Here is a 24,464-nt window from a genome sequence, read left to right on the forward strand (position 1 = left end):
TTGCAATTTAAAATTTCTAAAAATTTCATAATAAATACTATTAAGTATATAATGCAACATAATGTAAACATATTATATTATATTCAAGTTTTATTATAAGTGTAATATATTATGTTCAAGTTGGGGTAAAAGTAATGTATATTTTTATTAATTTCTAATAATATGCTTTACTCATATTAAGTTGCATTAATAAGTTATTTTTTTATTTAAAATATTACATAATGTTATTTATTATTTTATAATATATCAATAAATTTAAATAAAAATATTGAATTCTTTAAATAAAATAATAAATGAAACCAATTGATATAAAAGATTAATATTATATTTTTTGTTATTATAGTATTTCATAAATATTTAGATATAATAAAAAATTTTCTATAATTAAATGTCAATTACTTTGGTCGAGTCTAGAAGGTTTTAAATGTAACCTTTGAATTACATATTCAGGCATGCAGTATGTTGGGTTAATTTTTTTTAAAGGATAATCAGTATTTAAAAGGGAAAGCGCAGTTAAGCCAAAAAGAGTATGAAAAGGATCAGCAATATCACCCGGACGATCACTAAATCCTCCTGATTCTATATCTTGACATGCTAATACAAACTTTACCTGTAAATTAACATTAAATCAAAATTATAATAAAACTTGTCTACTATTAATTTCTAATGATATGATATATGATTTCTAACAATGTATATTAAGCTTTATATAACATAATATTAAACTTTTTCGATTTAATTTTTTATCAATTGAAAAATGTTTTAATTAGAAAAAAAGGAAAGGATTTCAATATAAATTTTATATAATTCCAATTTATCATATTCTATCTCTAATATTAAAAATAGAATAATTATTCATTTTCACCATTGTAAAAATTACATAATTATTATATATACATACATAATTACAAAATTACATAATTTCTAATGATGAATTTATAAGATATATTATTATTTTTTTTAAATTTTCAAATCAACGAACATGTTATCTAATAAGAAAAAAATATTAACTATAAAAAATATTATTAATTATTAAATATTATTCTGTTTCTTTTTAATTTAACTTCAAAAATAACCAATGAAAAAATAATCAAATGATAAAATGTTATTTTAATAATTTATTAATCTATTTTTTAAAATAATATATATAAAAGAAATATATACCAATTGTTCTTTATTAACCCAATGAAGGCGTCCTAAAATTGTAAGTGCAGAAAGAACCCACCAAGAATAGCAAACATCAGGCAACTTTTCTGGTCTACCATTTAAACCTCCAGATGGAAGTTGTCTTTCACAAAGCCACCAACTTAATTGATCTGCATCTATTAAATGAAGATTACCTGGCAATATTTAATATTTTTATGTTATTGACTCTCTAATAAGAATTCAATGAATTGCATATATCTTATTGTATTAAATATTTAGAAGAAAAAAAAAATCAAAACCAAAAAAAAATTACCAGTTATTGATAAAAGTCCTATGGAGCAATAAATCATACCAGCATGACTTTCAGCTCCAGGCTTTGATCCAAAACCACCATCAAAATTCATACATTTCATTACAAATTCAACTGCTTTATTAATATCTATTGCATCCAATCGATTCTAAAATAATATTTTTAAAATCTATTTTAAAATAATTAATAAAAAATTTCATTTAATATAAATAATTTTTTTTATACATATGCATATATAAATATTTAGAAAGTTTTACTTGCCAAAAGAGATAATGTTGCCACAGCACAAAAAGAAAATCTCATATCAACTTCACCCCAAATGTCACCAGTAAAACTTCCATCTGGTTGTTGTCTTTCCTTTACATATTTTATAACTTTTTCTATATCAATAGTATCCAATGCATCATATATACATAATATTTGAACTGCACTCAAAGTATAAAGAATATGTGGATCATGTTGTAAACTAGCAGCTATACCACCACTTTCTGTTTGACACTGAGCAATAAATTCCAATACTTCATTTCGATTTGTTTGTTCGAGTTTACCCATAAGATCCAATGCTGTTAAACCCCAATACATTCCAGACATTCTCATATGCTCTGTCATACAATACATCTAAAATTTAATAATATTTCTATTTATTATATAATAAGTTCAATTTTAATATATATATGTGTGTAATTAATCTTTATTATATATAAAATATATAAAATAAAGTGTTGTATAATAGAATTTTGTTCATACAAATTCCATTTGACAATTGATAATAACAATATTTAAAATAAAAATTGTTATTACCATTGAATTCTATGAAAGAACTTTTAAAATAAATATAATACTTACATATTCATCCTTATCAGTGCCATAAGAAAGTAAAAAGTTTGCATGCTTTTCCAATAATAATTCAGGAACTGAAGTTGGAAGTTCAATATCATGTTTTAATACTGGCTAAAATATAAATTGAAAATTTCTGTATGTAAATAATAATGAATATTAAAATAGACATATTTATAATTTGATATTATAATAAATCAATTAAAAATTATATAAATTATATTTTATTTAATAAAAATCTATTGAGAAATATATGTATAAATAAATTTATAATATATAATAATATATAAAAAGAAAAACTTTTGAATCTTTTAACCTTAATAAATAATTTGTATTAAATTATTTTTCTACTTACCATATTAAAAAGCGATTAAAAAAATTTGAATAAATTATTATGTTTTATCAACTTTCATTCGTTTAAATAAATTTGTAACTCTTTGAACTCAATACTTTTTTGATAAAAAATATTCATATGTTACCCATCATTTGTTCACCTAACCTCAAAATTAAAAAACTATATAAAATTAACGTTCTTCGTCATGAAAGCAGAAAGGCGCGAATATTCAAAAAAATAAGAAGTAAAGGAAAAGGAAATAAATAATCATTATAAAATTTTGTATAATAATATTTTACAAAAAAAAAAAAAAAAAAAAGAAATAATAAAAATTTTTTGTAATTATCATTAAAAAAAAGAAAAAAAGATTATTCCTATGTAAATACTTATTATTTATTTTTAACTAAATCAGAAGCATAAAATAACTTCTCATTTTGAATAGAGATGATTGGAATACAGATATATTTAATTTTTTATATTTAATAATTTTTGTAGAAAAACGGTATTTATTTAACATTTTAATTTTTTTCTTTTTTTTCAAATTTTTTATATTCAGGAACTCCAATGTTCACTAAAACAGATAAAATTTTAATAATGTTATTATATAATCAATTTATAATAATTATAATAAAATTATTTTATTTTTCGAATAGTATTAATATAAAATAATATAAAATAATTTAATGAGATTGTCAAATTTATTCATTTAAATTTGTTTAAACATATTTTAAATTTCTTATACATTTAAATAATATTATTTAACCATAATTTAAAATTTTAATATATTCTTTTTTTATAATTTTTTTATTTTAATTTTACCTAAATTAATATTCAGCTGGATATAGATTCATCATCTTCATGATCAGAATTCATACTCTTGATATCCTCATCATTTTGCTGTTCTTGATCATCTTGATCATCTTGAACTTCATCCTCTTGATTTGACATTTGTTCCCAATCTTCATCAGATTCACTTTCTAAATCTTCATCTTCAATTCCACCATCTTCATCTGATGAATCTAACAAAATAAGTTTTAAATAAATATTATAAGATAAAAATAATTTTTTAATTTATAAATTGCATTTTTTAAAAACTTAAAATAATAATAATATAAATCTAAAAAAAAAGTAAGCAATTATAATAAAATAAAATTTTAATATGAACCTGAATCTTGATAAACGAGACAATTTTCGGTAACATCTTTATCGTGTTCTTCCATTGTTTGGGAAATTTGACCAGTAACAAGAGAAACTCGACCTTTAAGTTTTGAGAGTTCTGTCAGAAGAGCTAATTTTGCATCTATTGAACTTAAAATTGGTCCAAATAATTCCACAAGATCTGCTTGTGATAATAAATGTCCTGCATGTGTCGTTAGCAATGCTTCCAACCATCGCACAGCAATTTTACTCCTATAATATAATGATTAAGAAGTAGAAAAAGATATAATTTATAAGATAGCCATTAATAGGATGAATATAGTAAGACAGGAATTAAGTAAAATTTATTACAATAAATCGAAGTCAATTTATTATTATTTCATATGCTGCAATATTTTCTAATCAATAAGAAATTTCTTTGATCAATAAACGCGAGTTACTAAAGATTCATACCTTAAATCTGTTCTATTTCCGAATCCGAGCCGCGTATTTAGAGTATTAATAATTACGATAATTTTGTTTCACTTTACAATCTTGATTCGACGAAAAATATATTTGACCAAGTTCCAATTTTATACTAATGCTTGTAGTCAACGCGAATTCTTCAGTTAATATAGTTTTTAATTTTATGGAGAAAAGTATAAAAAATAATTTATGAATTCACTGTAAGATGTGAAGAAAATATCGATTGCATTTATTTATATAGATTTTATTTTTTAAAATAAAATAATTTTTAAAAATCATATTAACATTTACTTTCTTGGAAAAAATTAAAAACTGATTTTATCATTTACACAATATTATTTGAAAATATAAGATTTAAGATTTTTTCCAAAATAAATATAATAATAATATTATTTTTAATCATAATTGATTTCTATTGTGCAAATGAATGTCACAATTTTCTGTCCGTGGATTAAAAAAAATGTTAATTCACGATTATTTTGATATAAATCAAAAAAATTTTATTATATTACTTTGATTTATTAAACAAAATAATTGGTAAATATCTTGAAATAAGAAAATGATTACATTTCTTTTCTGAAAATTCAAAGATATATTTTGAAATATCCGTATATATATAATTCCACAATTTCGTTATAAAATGATAAAATATAATATTATGTTAATTTCATAAGAAATACGTTTTCTTTCGTAAATGATTTTTATAAATGTGCATTTGTAATTAAGAGATTAAATATAATAAAAAAAAAATAATTAACATTTGAAAAATCTTACGTGTAAGTTTTACCCTGGAGAAGAATAGTGAGTTCTTTAAGAAGTGGTCCAATTGCTTGTATTGGTAGTTTAGCAATAGTATTCTTAATAATAGACTCATTCTTTGTGAGCAAGATATTACTCAAAATAGTTTTATCTTTACTGTTCAAGCCTTGTATTAGAAGTTGTGTCCTGTTGTTACCTGTACTAATAGTTTTGCCTATAGAATTGCTTTCAGCACTTAAGCTTAAGTTTTCCAATCTGTCTTTCAATAACAATTGAGATCCTGAACTGTTTTTACTCTTCTTTTGCGTAGTTTCTATTATTCCTAAAAAAATAAAAAAAAAAAATTAACTTATGTTAATATCACAATTAGATATTAAAAAAAAAAAAAAAAAAAAAAATACCTGGTGGAAGGTATTCAACATTGTCTTCAATTATAGTTGATTTCACTTTAGAAATTTCTTCTTTCCTTTCTTTATTTCTTTTATATTCTGAACGTACTAAATACTGCACTTTATCAGAAAAATCTGGTATCACTTTTTCAAATGTAGGATTAAGATATGTTCCATATGCTAATAATAATTTCTGGTCATCTGTTAACATTGCATTTAAAATAGAAATTTGTTGTACTTCATCTTTTTGACTTATATCGGAAGCAACTGCAATATTTAAACTAGGCTTTAAAGGTTTTGATCGACCATTTGGTTGATATTGAAATAATTGTGCTTGTCCAGATCTTGTTACAACTAAAACCATCACTTGAGAATTTGCTGAGACATTTGCAGAAACACTTATTGGATCATCTTGTAAAGCTAAACTTGCTACGGAAGTTCTTTCATTTCTTTGCTGAAAATATTTTCTTAATTAATGAAATATAATTACATACTAATTTATTAATTTTTTAATATATTAATATTGAAAAATGCATAGTATTCTACAAAATATATAAATTTATAATAAAAAATATTGATATTTTTAATTTCAATTCATTTATAATTTCAAATTCATAATTTCAATTTATTTTTAAAAAAAAATCATTTTAGTCATCAATAATAATCATTTTAATAACATTTTGAAACAAGTAATTTTGTATTATTAACATTCTAAAAATTCTTAAAACTTAAAAAAATATATCATTTGATTATTTTTTTATCATCATCATATATCATCATCATAATTATCATATGATTATTTATTTAATTATTAAAAAACTACTTGTAGAAAAATGAAACTTTTTATATTGTTTTATGAATGTTTCATTGCTATTTTTTGCAATTATCTTGTAAGATACTTCAAAATAAAACACAGAATAATAATATATAAAATAATAATCATATGATATGATATTATATGAATATTGTAATAAATAAATTATTAATAAAAGCTTTAAGATAAAAAGAAAAAAAAAAGAAATATCTTACTTCATCTAATGCCCAAACACTGAGGTAACCATCGCCACAAGCACCACTAATAACATAATTATTTCCAGATGTCATTTTTATAGTATGAAGACATGTCACTTGATTAGCATGACCTGTAAATGTTCTTATTAACCGCTTAGTATTTAAATCCCACCATTTAACAACTCTTTCTCCTGATAACAAATTATTTCCATCTGTTGATACTGCTAATGATGTAGTTTTTCCTTTTCCTGATTTCCATTTACATTTTACACCATTTTCTTGAAAATTCCATTGAATAATATGATGATCATCTGATGCAGTGATAAAGCCAACATTTTCAGACCATGTTGCTGCAGTAACTGAACCAGAATGGCCATCTAATTGTGCAGTAACCGAAGAAGTTGTTGTATCGTAAAGTGTAATTTTTCCATTTGTTGAACCCATAGCAATAATACCCTTTTGAATGGATTCTTCTGAAATTGATTTTCTTCTACGTTTCTTCCATGGTGAAGGCTAAAAATTATTAAAATATTCAAATTTCTATATTTATATAATACTTATTAATAAAAATTTAACAAATTGAGTAGCGAATAAAAGTTATAACCTCAAATACGATTTTATTAAAATAAACATAATTTAATAGTAAATGTGATTAAAACAAACAAATTCATGAAATAAAATATATTTGTATTTTAAAAATATTTTTAAAAATTTAATTATAGTATCTCTTATGATATAAAATTTATAAAAAATTGTAAAAAGCATGGAAAACATAACCTATAAAGCAATAATGCAAAGTATGATTAATTAAAGATTATAAACATTCATGATGAGCTATAAGATTTAAAAGATAATTCATATTTAAAAGAATTTTTATTTTTATATAATACACAAGATGAATATATAATAAAATAAAAAAATTTAACATTAATAAAGATATGAAATAAAGAAGCACATGGTTTACCGATGTATTTGTGGTACGAGAACTGATGTAAAGCCACTCCAAAATACAACATGGAGAAGAAAGATGAAAATTGGAAACATATTCTTGTTTTAAACGACCAGTATTAGTATCCCAAATTTTTAATTTTCCATCATTTCCACAATGTGCAAAATATTCACCATCAGAAGAAAAAGCGTAATTAGCGGTGGTCGCCATTTTTGAACTATTGATATTCTAAATTGAAGTGAGCCATAGAAATTTTCCTTTTCATAAACAACTTCAATCGATACTTAAAAATCTAATATTTAAAAATCTATATTTTTTAATTGCTTTTTACATTATTTTATATTGTAATATAAAGAAAGATGTGAAAGATTATGTCATAAAAAAAAATATTTAACTCGAATTTTTGTGAGTATTTTTATTTAAATAAAATCAGATATTATGATTATTAAATATTAAATATAAAACTTTGAATGAAATGCAGAAATAATAGATTTAAGATAATATAATTTAAAAAATTTTTTGTTTAATGTTGAAATAATTTTAAAACATCAATCGTGAAAGCATAGAAAGATAAATATTAGAGATTTCTATTTCATATACACTTAAAAATAACGTGTATCTATATATAAATAAAAGAGAATATCAATCATCAATATATAATATTTAATATAGTCAGAATACAGTCAGAATAACCATGTATTTCTATTGTAATTTTATTTTAAAAAACAATAAAATTAACATGATATTGAAATTGTTGAAATAAATGCATAAATTTTACAGAATATATAAATATAAATAATAAGAATGATTAATGAAAAAAAGACAAAGATAAAGTAAAAATATTAAAATTAATGTTATCTTTAGAATATGAAAATTAAATACAAAAAAAAAAAATAGAACAAGTAAGAATTAAATATTAAGAATTAACCATCAACTATCTCTCGAGTATGAAAAATATCTTTTTGAAGAATCTCTTTTCTAAAAGTACTCAAGAGACGGCGCTAATCCTAAATTCTTAACTTATCTCTTTTCTTCTTTTATTATTTATTCTCATCTATATTTTGTTTTATCTACGGCACTTTAAAGATGGCGCTAACTCTTCAATTTTATTTCCATTCTTTTTCCATTATAGCTTCTTATTTATATTTGCTTTTAATGTGTAATCACAAACAAGATACGATAATTAAAGACACATTCAACATTTTTCAAAATCAAATATATCTTAATTTTTAAAAGATAATTATTAGCTAATTATTATTAGTCAATTGTGTTTAATATGAGAATTATATCTATATAAAACTAAATTTGAGTAAAATTTTTTCTGAAATTTTTAAATATATAATTGATAAATTATAGATTGAAATTAAACATTTGAATAAATTCTATTAATACAGAAAATAGTATCAATTACTTATTCTAAATTACATTCTAAATTAATATACATTATAATAATTATTCATTATTAATTATTAATATTAAATATTAATATTAATTATTAATTATTAATTCATTATTAATAATAACTATTTATTTATTCATTTATTAATCTATTTATTCATTTATTTATTATTTTTTTATTTATTTATAATTTATTTATTATTTATTTATTATTATTATTTATATTATAATTTTATATTCGATATAATAATATACGCATGCATATATAAAAATGTGAAAAAAATAAAACATATTGGGGGATAGAAAAGAAGCAAACATTTATTATAAAATTATAATATTATAAAAATAAATGTGAAAGATATAAATGAAAAGAAAAAATAATTAATAAGTGATATTCATATCAAATTCATCCTTGTGATAAATAAGAATATCTTTGAACAACATATTAGGCCCATCATAATTGAAATCATAGAGAAGTTTGTCTAACGGAAAACCAAATGGTCTTTTGTCAAATTTGTAATCACCCCATATTCTCGAATTGTATTGATATTCCGAAGAGACTGGGCTAACGTATAAGAACAGCTGGAATGGCATTCCTTCCTTTTTGCCTCTGGGCAATAACAATCTTCCTGGGAATCCAAAAATTCTTTCATTGTAAGTGAATGGTTTGCCACTGTTGAGAGACGTTTCGATCTTTTCGTAAAATATTTCGCTCGGCTCTAAATCATTCATCGTGAAGAAACAATCTAAACTGTTACGTGTAATTTTGTTCAAACCGGAGTTCACTGTTGAAAATAATATAACAGATAATTATTGTAAGATGAAATGTAAAAGTCATCATTTTAATCTCTTCTTTTATTATTGAATAAGTAAACGAAATTGATAGAGAGAAGTAAAAATAAGTAAACTTACGATCTAGAATCCAATTGTCAATTTCGTAAAAATATTTTAGATCTTCTGGAATTTCGATCAGTTTGTGATGCGAATCGTATTTTGGTCCGATAAAAAGTCTAATGACTGCTTTCATTGGTTTATCAGAGTTGATAGTAATATGGAAGTTGAACGGTTTGTGATTTAGACGATACTGTCTAATTTTAATTAAAAACAATTTGTCATCGTTTTTTTGCTCTTCAAGTAACAATCCATTGTTGATCGTTGTATCAAATTGTTCAAAGTACGTAATCAGTTTATCCACGGTAAAAGATTCGATCTTCAAATTGGGATAAATAATTTCATCTTTATTGTACGGTTTCTGATGCATTTTGTAGCTGGAAACAAATATAACATTAAATCGATATTAATCATTATATTTTTTCGTTACAAATTAAAACGATTTTTTTTTAAATGATCTTATTTTTTTTTCTTCGTTAAAAATCCTGAAAAGTGATATAGGAAATAATATATTTAGATTTACTACTATTAAATTTATTTAAAATTATAAGATATACCGTAGAATTAAAAAGAAATTAAAATTAATTACCTATGATAATAATCAGTTATTCTTTTATAAATCCGATAGAATGCGGGATCTTTCATAGATGTGGAGAAAATTTCCAAGGCGCTAGGAACAATTTGATATTTGCTCGCTGCTTCTAAATTGTAACCAAGGATTTTCCTCGAGAGAGTATCGATGCTACCATAGAATTCACTGTTGTACGAATCGGCATTACCTTCGATTATATTTCCAAGAATGTTCAAACCTTTCTCGCTATAAATATTATGCCACTTTCCATCGTTGCTCAGAATATAACCAGAATCGATTGCTGCCGATATTCTCGATTCCTTGTTCATAATTTCCTTCAATGAAATCAAAATTATTATTTTAACCGAATTGATCGAATGATTTTTAGAATATGCGTATGATATGAACACATTCTTCGTATACAGGCCCAAAAATGTAGAAATATTAAATAGAAATATTTAATTCCCATTAACTGGGAAATTCCTAATTTTAAACAATGTTTTTCTTTGTGAAAATTTTTCGTTACGATTTTATTAATGGTTTTATTAACATTACCCTAATCGAGTATAATTATTCATTGTTCGTGATACAATTCGATATAATTTTTCATCGATAAGAACATACTTTCCTCGATGTATGTTGTTTAGACTTGTTCATGCTCAGCACATAGCCAACGCTATTCAATTAGGCTACATGCTTTGTGATTGGTCAATGTTTTTAACATGTTAATAAGAAAGAAAAGGAAAATGTTGCTTGAAATTATCTCAGAAATCTTCAGTTAACGGATATTCCCACATTTTTGGATAACATTCAATTCTTTAATAATTTAAATATTGATAGAATAATTCTTGTCAAAAAAAATCTAGAAACACTTGAATTTTTTCGATTACCCTGATGTATTTGTATTTGTAGATGGGCAAATTGCTCCAGATCGGCCTTTGTGGGAATGGTAATCCATTGGAAAAAGTCATGGTGGGATAATAACCAGGGTAGAATGGTTTTTGCCAGTCGAACTCCTCGAGATAAGGTAAATCATTGGAAAGCCTTTCTAAGAAATATCTGTTCAACAATAGCTTGTGGCTGTATAAATATTCTTCACCACGATAATCCGGCAAATCGTATTCCTTCGATGGTAACCAGAATGGGAATGCTTGACGCAAGAAAAAGTAGTAAGTGTTCAACCCGATATCTTCGATAAAGTAATTTAATTTATTCTCCAAGTTGTAATCGTGATTCAAATACCAGCCCGAATAATTTGCTGAAATTGTGTATTCTTTGTACTTTCCAGTTGTTTTTGTGTCTGGAATAATGAAAAATAATTTCAATCATAATTTCGATCACGATTATAGTAGTGTTTGAGTATTTGTTGCTTGACATAACCAAAAATGTGACAAAATTTGTAATTTTTATTTTACACTATTGAAAAGTGGAAAATGTTTTATATAAAATTAATATTTATCGAGATAAAAAGATAATTACATATATCTATTTATTTTTATCATTTTAATCATTTATAAGTAAAATAATTCTTCGAATTTTTTTTACTTAACGAAACAAAAAAAAATTACAATATTTTGTTATTTCAAAGATACTAGTTTACAATTTTATAAAAAAAATTCAATTTCTCTATACGGAATAAAATATTTGTCAAAGATTCTACTAATATATAAAATTATTCTTTTGCAAAGTTTCAAACAAAAATTTATATAAGCATTGTTTTTCGACTAATCATAGAATCCTTTTAAGAAGGAACAATATTATGAACAAATTAATTGATCAAAGAGAATCATCATTCATCTTGTACAATTGAACAAAAATTTCGCATAAACTTTTCAAAAACTATTAAAAACAAGAATGTATATATTACCTAATTTGCCAAAAATCAGAGCGTGGTTGGCTTTCCGCAATACTTCTGAATTGAAGAAGAAATAGGGGCATATCTCGTAGAGTGGTGGCAGTTGAATGAATTTGGTATCCGGCCTTCTGATCACGGCGGTGTACAAAGCGTATATGTATTGCGCTTCGTTTATGTTGTTTTTCGCCCAGAGAGCCGTCTTGAAGAAAATTTCGAAATCTCTCGCATGGTAAAATAATTTGAACAAGGCTATCATTTCCCTAAGAAGCTGCGGATAATAGAGAGAGAATAATTCTCCACGTGGAAGCATCCCATGCTTGTATATCGAAAGGAATTCCTTCACCACAGCCTGAAAATTTACGAGTATAATTTTTAAAACATTGTTTTATATATTTATATATTATCTTGCCAATAATTTTGGAAAACTTTTTTTTATTTTATTTTCCTAAATATACTTTTACAAATAAAACTATCACTTAGCAAAATTCAGAATTTTAAAATTTAAAATACAATCCTGTTGTTTTCTCACTTAATCATAGAATAATTTTTAAAAGGAACATTATAACATTTAGGAATAACATTTGATCGGAGAGATCGTGATTCATTCTGTTTAATCTTTGCGATTACTCACCGAATTGGTATAGGAATCGATGTTGGCTTCTATGTTCCATGCTTGACCCTCGTTGTACCATGTAATGTTCGCCAAAGCTGGTTGAGCGATGCGATAAAGCAGATTGTATACCTTCTTCTGTTTTAACAGGAAGTCCTTGTCCGCTGTTTTCGTGTCGTAATATTCTGCACCGACCAAACTGAAGGCCAATAAGCCAACTAGCCACACTTGTGACGGTATAAACATATTTTCGAGAAGATGAAAACCGCAGAATCTGAGAGTGGAGATGCTTGAAGCGCGACTACTCTTATACCCTCATACTCTCATCCCCTCTCCCTCGATTCTTTTTCCCTCGTTGTTCCGTTTGCTTTTTCGATTCTCCATTTATCAAATCAAATAACGTAAATTTCCATTTGATCGATAAAATCTGTAATCCTTTAGTTGATTTTTTCATATTGGAGGATATAAATAATACCATATGTGGACAGTTTAAACTACATCGTTAATACTTTATAAAAAGAAAGTAGATAAAGCGAGAACATTTTTAATTTGATTAATAATTCGAAACGAGAAAAAATTATATTTTCGTTTATTACGGATGAGATTAATTTTTAAAATAATTACGTTTACAAAAGTATCTTATCGAAGTATCTTATGATTTTTAATTCATGTTAATTATTCGATGAGTAATGTTATTAATTTCGAATCGTAACTTTCGTCGAATGAAATTTATATCTATGATACAAAGGAAAAATAAATTTTATTTAGACAAATTTTAAAGTTTTAGTAAGGATATGCGCGTAATTATACATTTTCGTAAAATAATGTTATATGATCGCAGTGAAGGTCAATGAAGATTATTTTTTATGCGATTTAAATTAAGAGGAAAAAATAAATCACGAGATAATGTCGATAAGTCGATTGAAAAATAAATTTTTGAAAAGATAATGAGAATTATTATACAACTCCTCGATACTAGAATCGAATAACAATTATTATGTTTACCACAACAAGTCAATATCATCATGGGATAAGAGAATAGCGCAATAACAATCGATAACTTTTCATAGAGTCCCTTATCTTCGTTCGATTTTATAATTGTTAACATTTTATAATTATATATTTACACACTTTTAATATCTGGTAATATTAAATGTTAAAGAGACTTTTTCAAAATTAAGAAAATAAAATCCAAATTCGTCAAAAAAAGTACAAATTCACAGAATCGTATTTTGCATAAAAGTAATTACGTAAGGAACTCGAATAAGAATTTATGAAAACATTGAAAATAATAAAAAAAAAATAATAATAATAAAGAAAATCGATACTGTAAGCATGGAGATTATAAATTTGGATATAATATACAATCCTTGATCAAAAAATTAGGATCACTCGTAATTTTCAATTTTTCATGTTTTTAATAAAATTTATTAGACTGAATTATATTTAAATTATTAATATTATTATTATTATTATTATTATTATTATTATTATTATTATTATTAATCACTAAAATATACATTCATACGAATAATTCGTTTTATTCTCTCCTTTTACTTTAATTACAATAACTTATGCACTGTTTTATCTTTTATTTTTCGATGATTTTATCAAACGTTCAGAATTCTTTTCTTTAAATGTGATTATATGTACGCATAAATGTTTCAAATAAATTCCAATTTTTTAACCAATTTTTAATTGGATTCATATTGCAAAAGATATGATGCATGGATGAAAAATGGATGCATATAAGAGCAAAAAATAATAAGATCTAACGTGTAACCATGATGTGTAAATTATCGATATGTATATGCGTGAAATGTATCAATAATTGATAAAAATTCACTGTTAAATTTTATTAAAAAACACGAAAAATATTGAAAATTGTCAATGATCCTGATTTTTTCTTTTTTTTTCTTCTTTAACAAAAGTTAAAGCACACATGTATGAATACACAGGATTGATTTTATCCCTATCGCTATGTAACTGTTTATGTTGCAAGTATTTTCTCGTAATCGTGTATCATTACAACATTAAGAATGTACATATAAGAATGTATAAAAACGTTTTATCGTAGCTCGATTGCAATTATCGTGCGAAACACTTGCTCTTACTCGAGTTTTCTTCCTATTATCAGCTTGGATTGGTTAATAATTCATTATAGTCAAGGGATACTATTGTCTCCGATGATAATTTCGATGTGATTTATGCCGGAAATGAAGTTCTCTTGTCTGCACAGCTGTTGTTTTGTCGTGCCAATGAATATTCAATTTATTAGATCCTTACATACTAATAGTTTTTATCTTTTAATTATTGAAAATTTTAATAATCAATAATCTCCACCAATATATCGTCAAAATAATGATTAATTAAGTTAGGAAATATCTTTTTAGAACATTTAAATATAAATAAAAATGATTTTTGCAATCAATTGTATCCTTTTTTTTTTTTATAGATTTGTTTCTTGTTCACAGTTGTTTTAATCGCACATTTTCTTTCAAATAACACGAAATATAAATGTTTATCGCGTTTAAAATTAATATTCGATAATGTTTATCTGTTGCTCGAACTTTTTTTTTTTTTTTTTCTTTTCTTTAATCAATTTTTACAGACAAATTAATAACACGAAATTAAAAAGAGTTGCTTATAAATTTTATCTCTCTTAACTCAAATAACTTTCTGCAAATTTCCCATGCACTTGTTATTATAAACGGGCGACAAGTGACAATTAATTTATTAATTTCTTCCTCGTGGTGGGATGACAGGAGCGCAAGAATTCAAAAAAAGAAAAAAAAATTTATAATTCTCACATCTTTTTATTTCGTTCACATCTCTTTTTTTCTCTCTACATCTCTCTTCCTTTCTCGTTTAAACGAATTTTTTTTTTTCTCTCTAATTGCAAATAATTTAAAAAAGAAAAAAGTAAGGAAAGAAAGATCAAATCTACGTATTAAATTCTACACAACGTTTACAGGGCAACGTTCAACTCCTCCATCTCCCTATGATGAACGAGGACCTCCGTGACGTGGATGTTGGACAGGACGAGGAGCAAAGGATCGACAGGTTTGTCCAGAGGGAAGCCCATAGGATGCGTGTCGTAAACGTTGCGACCCCATACAGGGGAGTCTATTTGGACGACGTTCGACTCGTCGAACGGAGTGACGACCACGAGCAGATTGTACGGCATACCTTCCTTCTTGCCCTTGGGTAGGAGAAGTCTGTCGGGGAAGCCGTAAGGCTGCGAAGAGTACTTGAAGGACTCGTTACCTTCCTCGCTGGCCACCAGCCTCTTGTACAGCACATCGCTGGGAACATCGTCGGGGACAACGAAGACGGATTCGTGGCTGCTTCTGTCGACTGTGTTGCTTCCGCTTTTCACTGCGGAAAAAAAAAAAGAAAAAAAAATCGAAATCGAAGCGCTGAACGAATGTTTCTCTCGAAAAAAAAAATTTTTTCGAAGGACGACGAGAGGAGTTGCTCAAAAATTAGGCACTGAAACGAGTAACGGGTGTTGAATGACGAAAAGAAGTTTCGAGGAATGGATTATTTTTAGATAGAGATGGTAGAATAGAGATGGGCAAAACTTTAACGATTGAAATTAAGAATAAAGTTACTTCGACAATTTATTATTTAGAGTATCGAATAATCATAAATGGGTCAACTGTAATAGCTAATAAAATTGTTTAAAGTAACTTTATTCGAAATTTTAATTACTTTTTAACCTCCTGATATCACAAGCTACCAGAAGATTGAATATCAATGTATAAAATGAAGGAATTTTTTTGTAAAAGTAACGCATAACTATTTTCAACTATGAAATTATACGAAAGATTGCCCTTCTCTATAAATAATACATTAGAAAGAAAAAACTCATGTGAAAATAAACATCGCGAATTCAAATCCGCGTATTCATTAGCTCTTGGCACTTCTTTCCAACAATAGAACGTACGTAACAGATACAAGGGAAACTGTATTCTTATTTATATAATTTGTAAACGATAAAGATGATACGTACGGTTAACCACGAACTCGTCCAACTGCATGAAGTTCATGTAATTGTGCACGAGGTCAACTTCATGGCCGAACTCGTCGTATTTCGGTCCAAGGAAGATACGAACTACACCTTTGGTATTCTTGTCGCTGTTCACGGTGATGTGATAGGTGAAAGGTTTGTGGTTCAGCCTGTATTGTCGAGCTTTGATCACGGTGTTCTTGGCTTCTGTGTGACTACGAACCGACACTCCATTGTTCAACAAGGACTCGAAATGATCGAAGTAAGTGGTGAGTTTGTCCACGGACACGGATTCGATGCTTACACCTGGGAAATTTAATTCTTCCATGGTGTACTTCGGAAGATTCTCCTTGTATCTGTGACAAAAATACGCATGCTTTCAATTAATTGTAATTTTTTTTTTTTTCTTTTCTCATAGAAGAAGAATCACGTACTTGTGATAATAATCAACGATGGTCTTGTAGATGCTGAAGAATACAGGATCCCTCAAACTGGTAGACCACATTTGAAGAGCGGATGGGACGACTTGATACTTGACGTTGGATTCGTAACCGAAACCGAAGACTTTTCTCACGAGCGGATCCAATTGTCCGTAGAATTGCACGTTAACGCTGTCCGCGTTACCTTGAATGATGTTACCAAGAATGTTCAGCCCTTCTTTCGTGTATAAGTTGACGTGGTTGCCGTGTGCGTCTATGACATAGCCAAGATCGATGGCGATTGAGATCCTGAAGTCGAGGTCCTTGATCATCTATAATTCGAATTAATAAATAATTATTCAATTTATTTATCACAATGTTATTGTTTAATATTTAGAAACGTGCTTACTTTAACATATTTCTGCATATGGAGTGGAACCACAGCGTCAGTTTCTCTCTGAGGGAAGGAAAGTCCATTGCGGAATTTCATGGTGGGATAGTATCCAGTCGATATGGGACGATTTAGGTTCACGTAGCTAACCTCACCCATATCGTTGCTAAGCCTCTCGAGGTAGTATCTGCAAGATGAATTTTAATAAAATTCACGTAGATATCGTTGCATCACGTTTCTTACACGAGATAATATTGTATTTATATTTGCAGGAAAATTGAAACCGTCTATAAAAATATTTTACTCTTTATGGCTGGTAAAGCAACGTACCTGTTCAACAGTTGTTTGTGGATGAAGAAATAGAATTCACCACGAATTTGTGGAAGATTGAGCGAGTTTGAAAGCATGAAAGGTGGGAAATTGTGATTGAACATGAAGTAGAACTGGTTGAGGCCAACATCCTCGGTGAGGTAGTTTAATCTCTGCTCGGGTACGTTGTGTCTGGTCAAGTACCATCCGGTGTAATTCGCCGGAAGCAAGTAATGATCGACGCCGTTCAGAGTCTTCTTCACGCCAGCTAATCAAATTGAAAGAAAATTTTCATGAATAATTTTTCCAATTTCAAAAATTAATCCGTTTCTTCCTTTCATGAAGAATTATAATTTTATTTTATACTGCGTTATAAATTTTGCATTTTGTGAAAATTCATTTTTAAATATACGAATAAAAGGAGGAATAGAAAATTTTATATAATAATTCATTCAAATATTCATTGTCTCCAAGACAATTTGATTAATTCATATAGGAATAGATTATAATCGTTCAAAATGAGTTGAAAAAATTCAAATAAAATCGATGTTTTGAAAAATGTTTTTCATACAAACATTTCAATTTCCAAATTTTCTAAAATTGGACAAAATCGCGGTATACACGGTAAAGATTGAATGAACATATCTATTCATTGTCAATGAATTTGAAAATTTTGATCGAGTCGAACAGAGTTGGAAGAATTCGAACGAAACTTTTCCTCGAAAGTTTCAATTTAATTTTTATCGATTAAATTTCAATTCTACCATTCTACAAGTGTTCATCAAGTGTTCTTTTAATCGCTCGTTCAAAGTTTACCATACATATCGTATGTAGAAATAAAAGTAAAAAATTTCTGCAACCTATGTCACCCATGGCGATGTTGTAAGCTCTCTGCATAACGTCATCATTGAAGAATAAATGCGGCATCATCTCGTACAATGGCGGCAATTTCATCAGTCTGGTGTCAGGACGGTGGATCACGGCTACGCTTAACGCGTACACGTACATCTGTTCGTTTACATGGAATCTGGCCCAGACAGCTGTGTTATAGAACACGTCGAATGTCTTGGCGCTGTGCAGAACGCGGAAAAGCACCACGGCTTGGTGGTGCATTTCCTTGTCCATCATCGTGAACACTTGGCCACGCGGAAGCATTCCATGTTTCAAGAGTTGCATGAACTCGTTCACCGCTTCCTATTATTAAACAAGAAAAAAAGAATTGCAGACTCAAAAACGAGAAAGAAGAAAAAACTTTCGTTTACAATGATTTTATGATGGTATAGGATATTTTATTTGGTATCAAATGTTTAGAAACACAAGCATTTCTTGATTCTGAACAACATTTTTCTATACGTATAATTGGTTGTAATTTAGAGAATATTAATAATTTTTACATCATGCGTTATGTACGTGGCGATGTAAGTAGCCATATTTTTGTACAGTTTAAATATATTTACTCTGTACACAGAGTGTTAATATATTCTCTAGAAGGCAAGGCAAACACAAAAATTGATACGCAAAAATTAATAAGTTAAGACTTATTTATTAAGTTAATAATTTATTTGTTTAGAACAATCTCACTTTATTGAACGCTTTATTGAACGTAAATTTCAATTGCTTAACTCGATAAACAAGTCTCAACCGATCATAAAATTTTTGCATTTTTGATTTCATGCTCAAAAATCGATTTTCCAAAGATCTCCAATACTCGCATGAATATATTAAGAATATGTACATCGATTCGGTAAAAAATAGCATTCCACTTAGTCTTAGATAATCATCCAACAAATTGTTACCGATTCTTATAAAAGCTTGTTAAAATCTTCATTTATTTCTACTTACTTTGTCATTATAATTGTCGAGATTTTCAACGATATTGAAAGTGCGCGCCTTCTGGTAGAGTTCTGGATGGTAAACGGTCGGTTGGTCCACGTGCCAGAAGAGTTCGTAGATGTTCTTCTGTCTAGTAACATATGTCTTGTCGGCGACCTTGTTGACCTGGTGCATTGCCTGGGCAAGCAAGCAGAGACTCGCGAAAAATAGGAATCCGGCCTTCATGATCACGATCATTCGTTGAACCGTAGTTGGAAGAGACCGGGCCAGTCACCAGTTTATATACTCGAACTCGAAATTGTTGGACTTCGATAAAACAGATCGATAATGTGTATCGTTCGGGTCGATTTAGGGTAAGGTCGCGAGGGTGGTGAAAGTAGACGGTTTATCTTATGCGTTTTTTTGCCTTTTAATCGTTGATAAAGATAGGGTAGGGTGCAATTTAGCCGATTCGATCGATGTAATTACGCAATTCGATACGAAAATGTATTAAAAATAATTTTTCTAGTAAATAATATTGAGTGAATTCAAAATTGAGCAATTAATTTTTTTGGCATAAAAATTAAATGAAATTTGGAATTTTTTAAATAAATAACAGCTATTATTATTTAATACATGACGAAAGAATTAATTAATATTATGAGAAATAAATTTATTGGAGTATTTATGAGGTATATGAATAAATTTCGAATAATTTTGAATGGATGTTATATGATTTAAAAATAATATTTATTGATGAGGAGAAATTATTTATTGTAAAATTGCCGCTAAAAATTCGTACGTGATCCCATTATCTGTACGCAAGTAATAATTCGCGTAAATATAACGGATTGATTATTTAATTTAAAATTAATGTTTCTTTTTATCAATCATTTTGATAAATTCATATAATAAAATACACTCAACAAAATTAATTTTCGATCGATCGTTTTACGCTATTACGATATTCGAAACGTGAAAAGAACAACAATGATTTATTTCATTTCCATGAATTATTCAAAAATAATAACTTTTTTCAAAATAAATAAATAATTTTAATTGATCGCAAATATAAGTTTAATACGAGTACAAAATGCCAGAAACTAAATTATACGAGAAAATATGAATTTAAATTGAAGATATATCGATATATATATATATAATAATATCGATATATATCGATAATAGAGATAGCACAACACGTACGATATCATTGTTCGACTAAAAACTCTTGTTGAATTAGAAAAAAAATTAGAAGAATGAAAAGACAAACTGATATTATTATTATTATTATTAATTTTATTGCTTTGTAAATTATATATAATTTAAGTGGAAAAAGAATAAATAAAAAGACTCGATGAGATCAATAACCTAACTTACGTAACAACGTACGAAATTTGACAATGAACGAACTTTGCGAACTCGTGATAAAATTGTTATGTTCTAATATCACGATGATATATCAATGTCAGCGACTTATTTATCTTTTAAAATAGTTTTGCAAACTCTTTGGAATGACCTCAGAGGCTTTGATATTATTCGTTATATCATTAGTATCATTCCTTCCTTTCAACGAATCTTTTATGTATTAGAATATTCATTTAACATCTTTTTCCATTCTCGAAGAAACTTATCGAAAAAAAATTTTAAATAAGATTATCGATTAAGATTATAATTAATAATAGTTACAAAGGAATAGCTTGATTCCATGAAATCATTTTTTAAAAGTTATTTGAAGGAATGGATAAACGGTGATATTAATTCATAACTTTTCAAATTGATAACTTCGAAAATTATTACATAATGAAATCAATTATTATTTAATTTCCTTTCCTGCAAATTATTTTCTATTTTCTTCGTTTAAAGATAGAGTTACATAAAATAGAATATTTATTTACGAATAATTTGAATTATAAAAAAAGGATGAGCACTATATTAATCACATTTAATCGTACTAGCAAGGAGAATTAACGATTTAAACTTTAAATGTATCCAACTTGAATAAGAAGTTTCACATTCTACACAAAGAAAGTTCATTCACTCTTTTTTATTATGTAAGATCGCAATTATTGATTTTTAGCTTATCATTCACTCTTACGAAAGTCAATGCGAGCGTGCTTGTGACAGATCGAGTGAATCTTCTTGTAAAATATCGATAATCGTTATCTCGCGATATCGATATTTGTCGTCTCACGTGGTTGAATCGCGAAATTTGATATAATCGATAAAATTGCGATACGCGATATATATCTCTATGTCAATGAAATCTTTCGAGAAATAAACATAAGAACGATGTCAAATTATATTATATCGAAGATGTAAAATTGCAAGCATCGATCGTGAAGACAATATGAAAGCAGATATTTCTTTAATTCGATTAGGTATTTTGCGGGGATAAATCAATGGAATGAAAAAAATTCTCGTTGATCGCAAGTTGTGCAATCGAGACTAAATTCTTATCGCGCGCGAAAAAAAAAAAAATGATCGAAAACAGTGGTCAGACGATTTAGATTATTTATTTAGGTTATTATATTTACAAAAATGAGCAGGATATATTTAGTTGATGTAGGTCTTCAAATCAATTTTGATAACATAAGATAAAGATGGTTGTTTGTTCCAACTCCAGACAAGTTTTTATGATATTCTCTATATGTGAAAAATTATATTGTCATTTTTTCATGCACGCAAAATTTACATACACACTGTTAATTTGTTGAATTCGTTTTGTCGCAAAAATTATTTGAATATGAAACAAAAAGAAACATTGCAATTCAAAAAAGGTTGGAAGATACTGATCCATAATTGTAAACAATAAATATAATGTAACAGCTGTATATAATCATTTTGAAATGAAATTTTGAAACAGTTTTGAGAAAAATTATAAATATAAAATTTTAATTGGTATTTATTAATTTTCGAAATATGAAGATTTTATTATATAATCAAATTATATAATTGAATATAATCTATACGTTCATAACAATAATATATAACATTTTGCTGCTTATGCATATATTATTTTATACAAATATATCGCGACAACATAACGTGCAATCATTCATCATAATTTCAACCAATTTGTAATTTCGTCCAAGGGTTGTTTTATATTTTATTTTCAAAAGATCCGTGAATTACTTAAATTCTCTATGGATATTTTATATTTGATCTCTCTTCCCTCCACTTTCTCCTATTCATTTTCAGTTCCATCGTACTTTATTGAAAAAAATGCAAATTTGCAATGTTGCAAAAATGTTGCGTCATCCGTTTTATACCATATTACATCGGATTAAGAGTAGACCAGTTCCAGTTTGTTATTTGAAGAGTCAACGTTATTATTGCTTATTTTCCCCTGGTGGCAAATTGATTTAAGAAAGAAGTATCTCGAAAGAAAGAATAATTTGTTCAAACATGAAGTATATGAAAATAATTTCTTCATTAATTTTTCAATTGGTTCGTGTTATATAATTGAATAATGGAACTTTCAAGAGGATCTATCTATTGGTAGAAAGAAGTGATGAAAGTGCGTTGAAAGTGCGTTCTCGGTTGGCGTTGGAGGTAGAAGAACGAAAAAAGAACGATAACAGAGTGTGCCTAACTTGAGAAAAAAAATTATATTGATAGCATTTATGTATTTATTGGAAGTTCAAAGTGCGTATATTATAATTACACATGTACTTTGAAACATTTCGATCGCTTTAAATATGATTCTATTAGAACTTTTTTCTTTTTGGATTATCAAACGATGGATTGGATTCTTTCAAATTTGAATTTATTTACGTTAAAATATTTTCAGGAATCATATATACGAAAAAGTTCAAGAGGTTTCATATTTGTAGAAAAAAAATTATAGATTGTGATATAAAGTAGATATTTAAAAAAGATTTTTAAAATTTATTTATAAAACTTAGAAAAATATTTATTTGAAAATACAAAGATCACATAATAAGAATGTTTTTCTTTTTTAAATTTGATATATAAACGTTATTTCTTTATATAAAAAGTATACAAAATAAATAATACCGATAATAATTTTAAATAATCTTAAAATATTAACTCTAGCAATATGAATTCTTTATTAATTTTTCTTCTTAAATTTATTTATTTAAGATCACATTAGCTGTTTTAATTAATCTATTGATTGCGAGATCTTTTAGATCTTTTTTTTTTTATTCTATTTAATGCATATGTTTTTATATAAGTCATAATTTTTTTGATGTTTTTTGTACAATAACTTGAATTTTTTTCCATAATACATTTCATTGCATTTATATATTTACAGATGTATAAATTGTATATGTTTTTTTTTAGAGAGTAGAAGACATTCTTCTTAAACGGATGTTATTTAAAAAATCTTGTCAAAATTATGAAAAATCCTGATGTATGTATTTCGAATCGAAAGAGAAGAGCTTGAATCTTAAAATTTCGAAGGTTCCAAAATGTTTGAAAATTTAAAAATCGAAATTGAATTATCAAGTGGAAGAAATCGATTGCATTCGATATAATATTTCACGTATAAAATGTTGATACAAACATTCAAAGACAAAAATATAATGAAGAATTAAAATCAATTTTATTTTGTTTGCTGAAAATCGTAGTGATGCAAATTAATTCAGCCATTTTTTTACGTTTATTATTATAGAAAAAAATCGAATTAATATCACTTTGAAGTTTATATCATGTTTAATGTCATTTTTAATATTAATAAATTATGAAAGAATATAAAAATACGTAATATGATATTAAATATGATATAAAAACACATAATATGATATTAGAATAATAATATAAGTATATATAGTAATAAATAAATAATAAATATAGCAGATGTTTATAACAAA

General features: G+C 26.4%; 3 protein-coding genes, 2 long non-coding RNA genes and 1 other non-coding gene across 8 annotated transcripts; 2 read left to right on the forward strand and 4 right to left on the reverse strand.

Moving 5' to 3' along the window:
- Nucleotides 1-181: 181 nt before the first annotated feature.
- betaggt-II (geranylgeranyl transferase type-2 subunit beta) lies at nucleotides 182-2,991 on the reverse strand. 2 transcript variants are annotated; one of them, XM_086906336.1, is made up of 6 exons: nucleotides 2,649-2,991; nucleotides 2,303-2,407; nucleotides 1,718-2,074; nucleotides 1,460-1,604; nucleotides 1,165-1,322; nucleotides 182-610 (listed from the first exon to the last, which is right to left on the reverse strand). In XM_086906336.1, the coding sequence occupies exons 1-6, from the start codon at nucleotides 2,649-2,651 to the stop codon at nucleotides 392-394; spliced, it is 987 nt and encodes a 328-aa protein (XP_086762462.1). In that variant the 5' UTR covers nucleotides 2,652-2,991; the 3' UTR covers nucleotides 182-391. The 2 variants fall into 2 exon arrangements, with proteins under 2 accessions (XP_086762462.1, XP_003693402.3); XM_003693354.4 differs by having other exon boundaries at nucleotides 1,165-1,340.
- Nucleotides 2,992-2,998: 7 nt separating this feature from the next.
- LOC100867928 (WD repeat-containing protein 43) lies at nucleotides 2,999-7,598 on the reverse strand. Its single transcript, XM_012486027.3, has 7 exons — nucleotides 7,374-7,598; nucleotides 6,428-6,922; nucleotides 5,411-5,852; nucleotides 5,025-5,331; nucleotides 3,793-4,037; nucleotides 3,447-3,646; nucleotides 2,999-3,198 (listed from the first exon to the last, which is right to left on the reverse strand). Exons 1-6 carry the CDS (start codon nucleotides 7,566-7,568, stop codon nucleotides 3,459-3,461), a joined length of 1,872 nt encoding a protein of 623 aa, XP_012341481.3. The 5' UTR covers nucleotides 7,569-7,598; the 3' UTR covers nucleotides 2,999-3,198; nucleotides 3,447-3,458.
- A 1,450-nt stretch (nucleotides 7,599-9,048) lies between these two features.
- On the reverse strand, nucleotides 9,049-14,671 carry Hex70a (hexamerin 70a). 2 transcript variants are annotated; one of them, XM_086906337.1, is made up of 7 exons: nucleotides 14,460-14,671; nucleotides 12,705-13,110; nucleotides 12,086-12,422; nucleotides 11,109-11,518; nucleotides 10,237-10,553; nucleotides 9,669-10,024; nucleotides 9,049-9,541 (listed from the first exon to the last, which is right to left on the reverse strand). In XM_086906337.1, the coding sequence occupies exons 2-7, from the start codon at nucleotides 12,927-12,929 to the stop codon at nucleotides 9,138-9,140; spliced, it is 2,049 nt and encodes a 682-aa protein (XP_086762463.1). In that variant the 5' UTR covers nucleotides 12,930-13,110; nucleotides 14,460-14,671; the 3' UTR covers nucleotides 9,049-9,137. The 2 variants fall into 2 exon arrangements, with proteins under 2 accessions (XP_086762463.1, XP_031772190.1); XM_031916330.2 differs by lacking the exon at nucleotides 14,460-14,671 and having other exon boundaries at nucleotides 12,705-13,118.
- An 808-nt stretch (nucleotides 14,672-15,479) lies between these two features.
- Nucleotides 15,480-19,997, reverse strand: LOC100868284 (hexamerin 70b). The gene is made up of 7 exons (XR_004224796.2): nucleotides 19,657-19,997; nucleotides 18,675-19,008; nucleotides 17,836-18,082; nucleotides 17,524-17,692; nucleotides 17,130-17,446; nucleotides 16,699-17,051; nucleotides 15,480-16,061 (listed from the first exon to the last, which is right to left on the reverse strand). It is a non-coding gene; the product is annotated as a hexamerin 70b (transcript).
- LOC147657956 (uncharacterized) lies at nucleotides 17,160-18,253 on the forward strand. Its single transcript, XR_015291632.1, has 3 exons — nucleotides 17,160-17,434; nucleotides 17,512-17,685; nucleotides 17,778-18,253. It is a non-coding gene; the product is annotated as an uncharacterized LOC147657956 (long non-coding RNA).
- A 1,931-nt stretch (nucleotides 19,998-21,928) lies between the features above and the next one.
- Nucleotides 21,929-24,464, forward strand: LOC147657957 (uncharacterized). The gene is made up of 2 exons (XR_015291633.1): nucleotides 21,929-23,274; nucleotides 23,935-24,464. It is a non-coding gene; the product is annotated as an uncharacterized LOC147657957 (long non-coding RNA).

The sequence above is a fragment of the Apis florea genome, unplaced genomic scaffold (genome assembly GCF_048593485.1).
Source record: "Apis florea isolate Af1SG1 unplaced genomic scaffold, ASM4859348v1 contig_2492_pilon, whole genome shotgun sequence".
In the NCBI taxonomy this organism is placed as follows: Eukaryota; Metazoa; Arthropoda; class Insecta; order Hymenoptera; family Apidae; genus Apis; species Apis florea.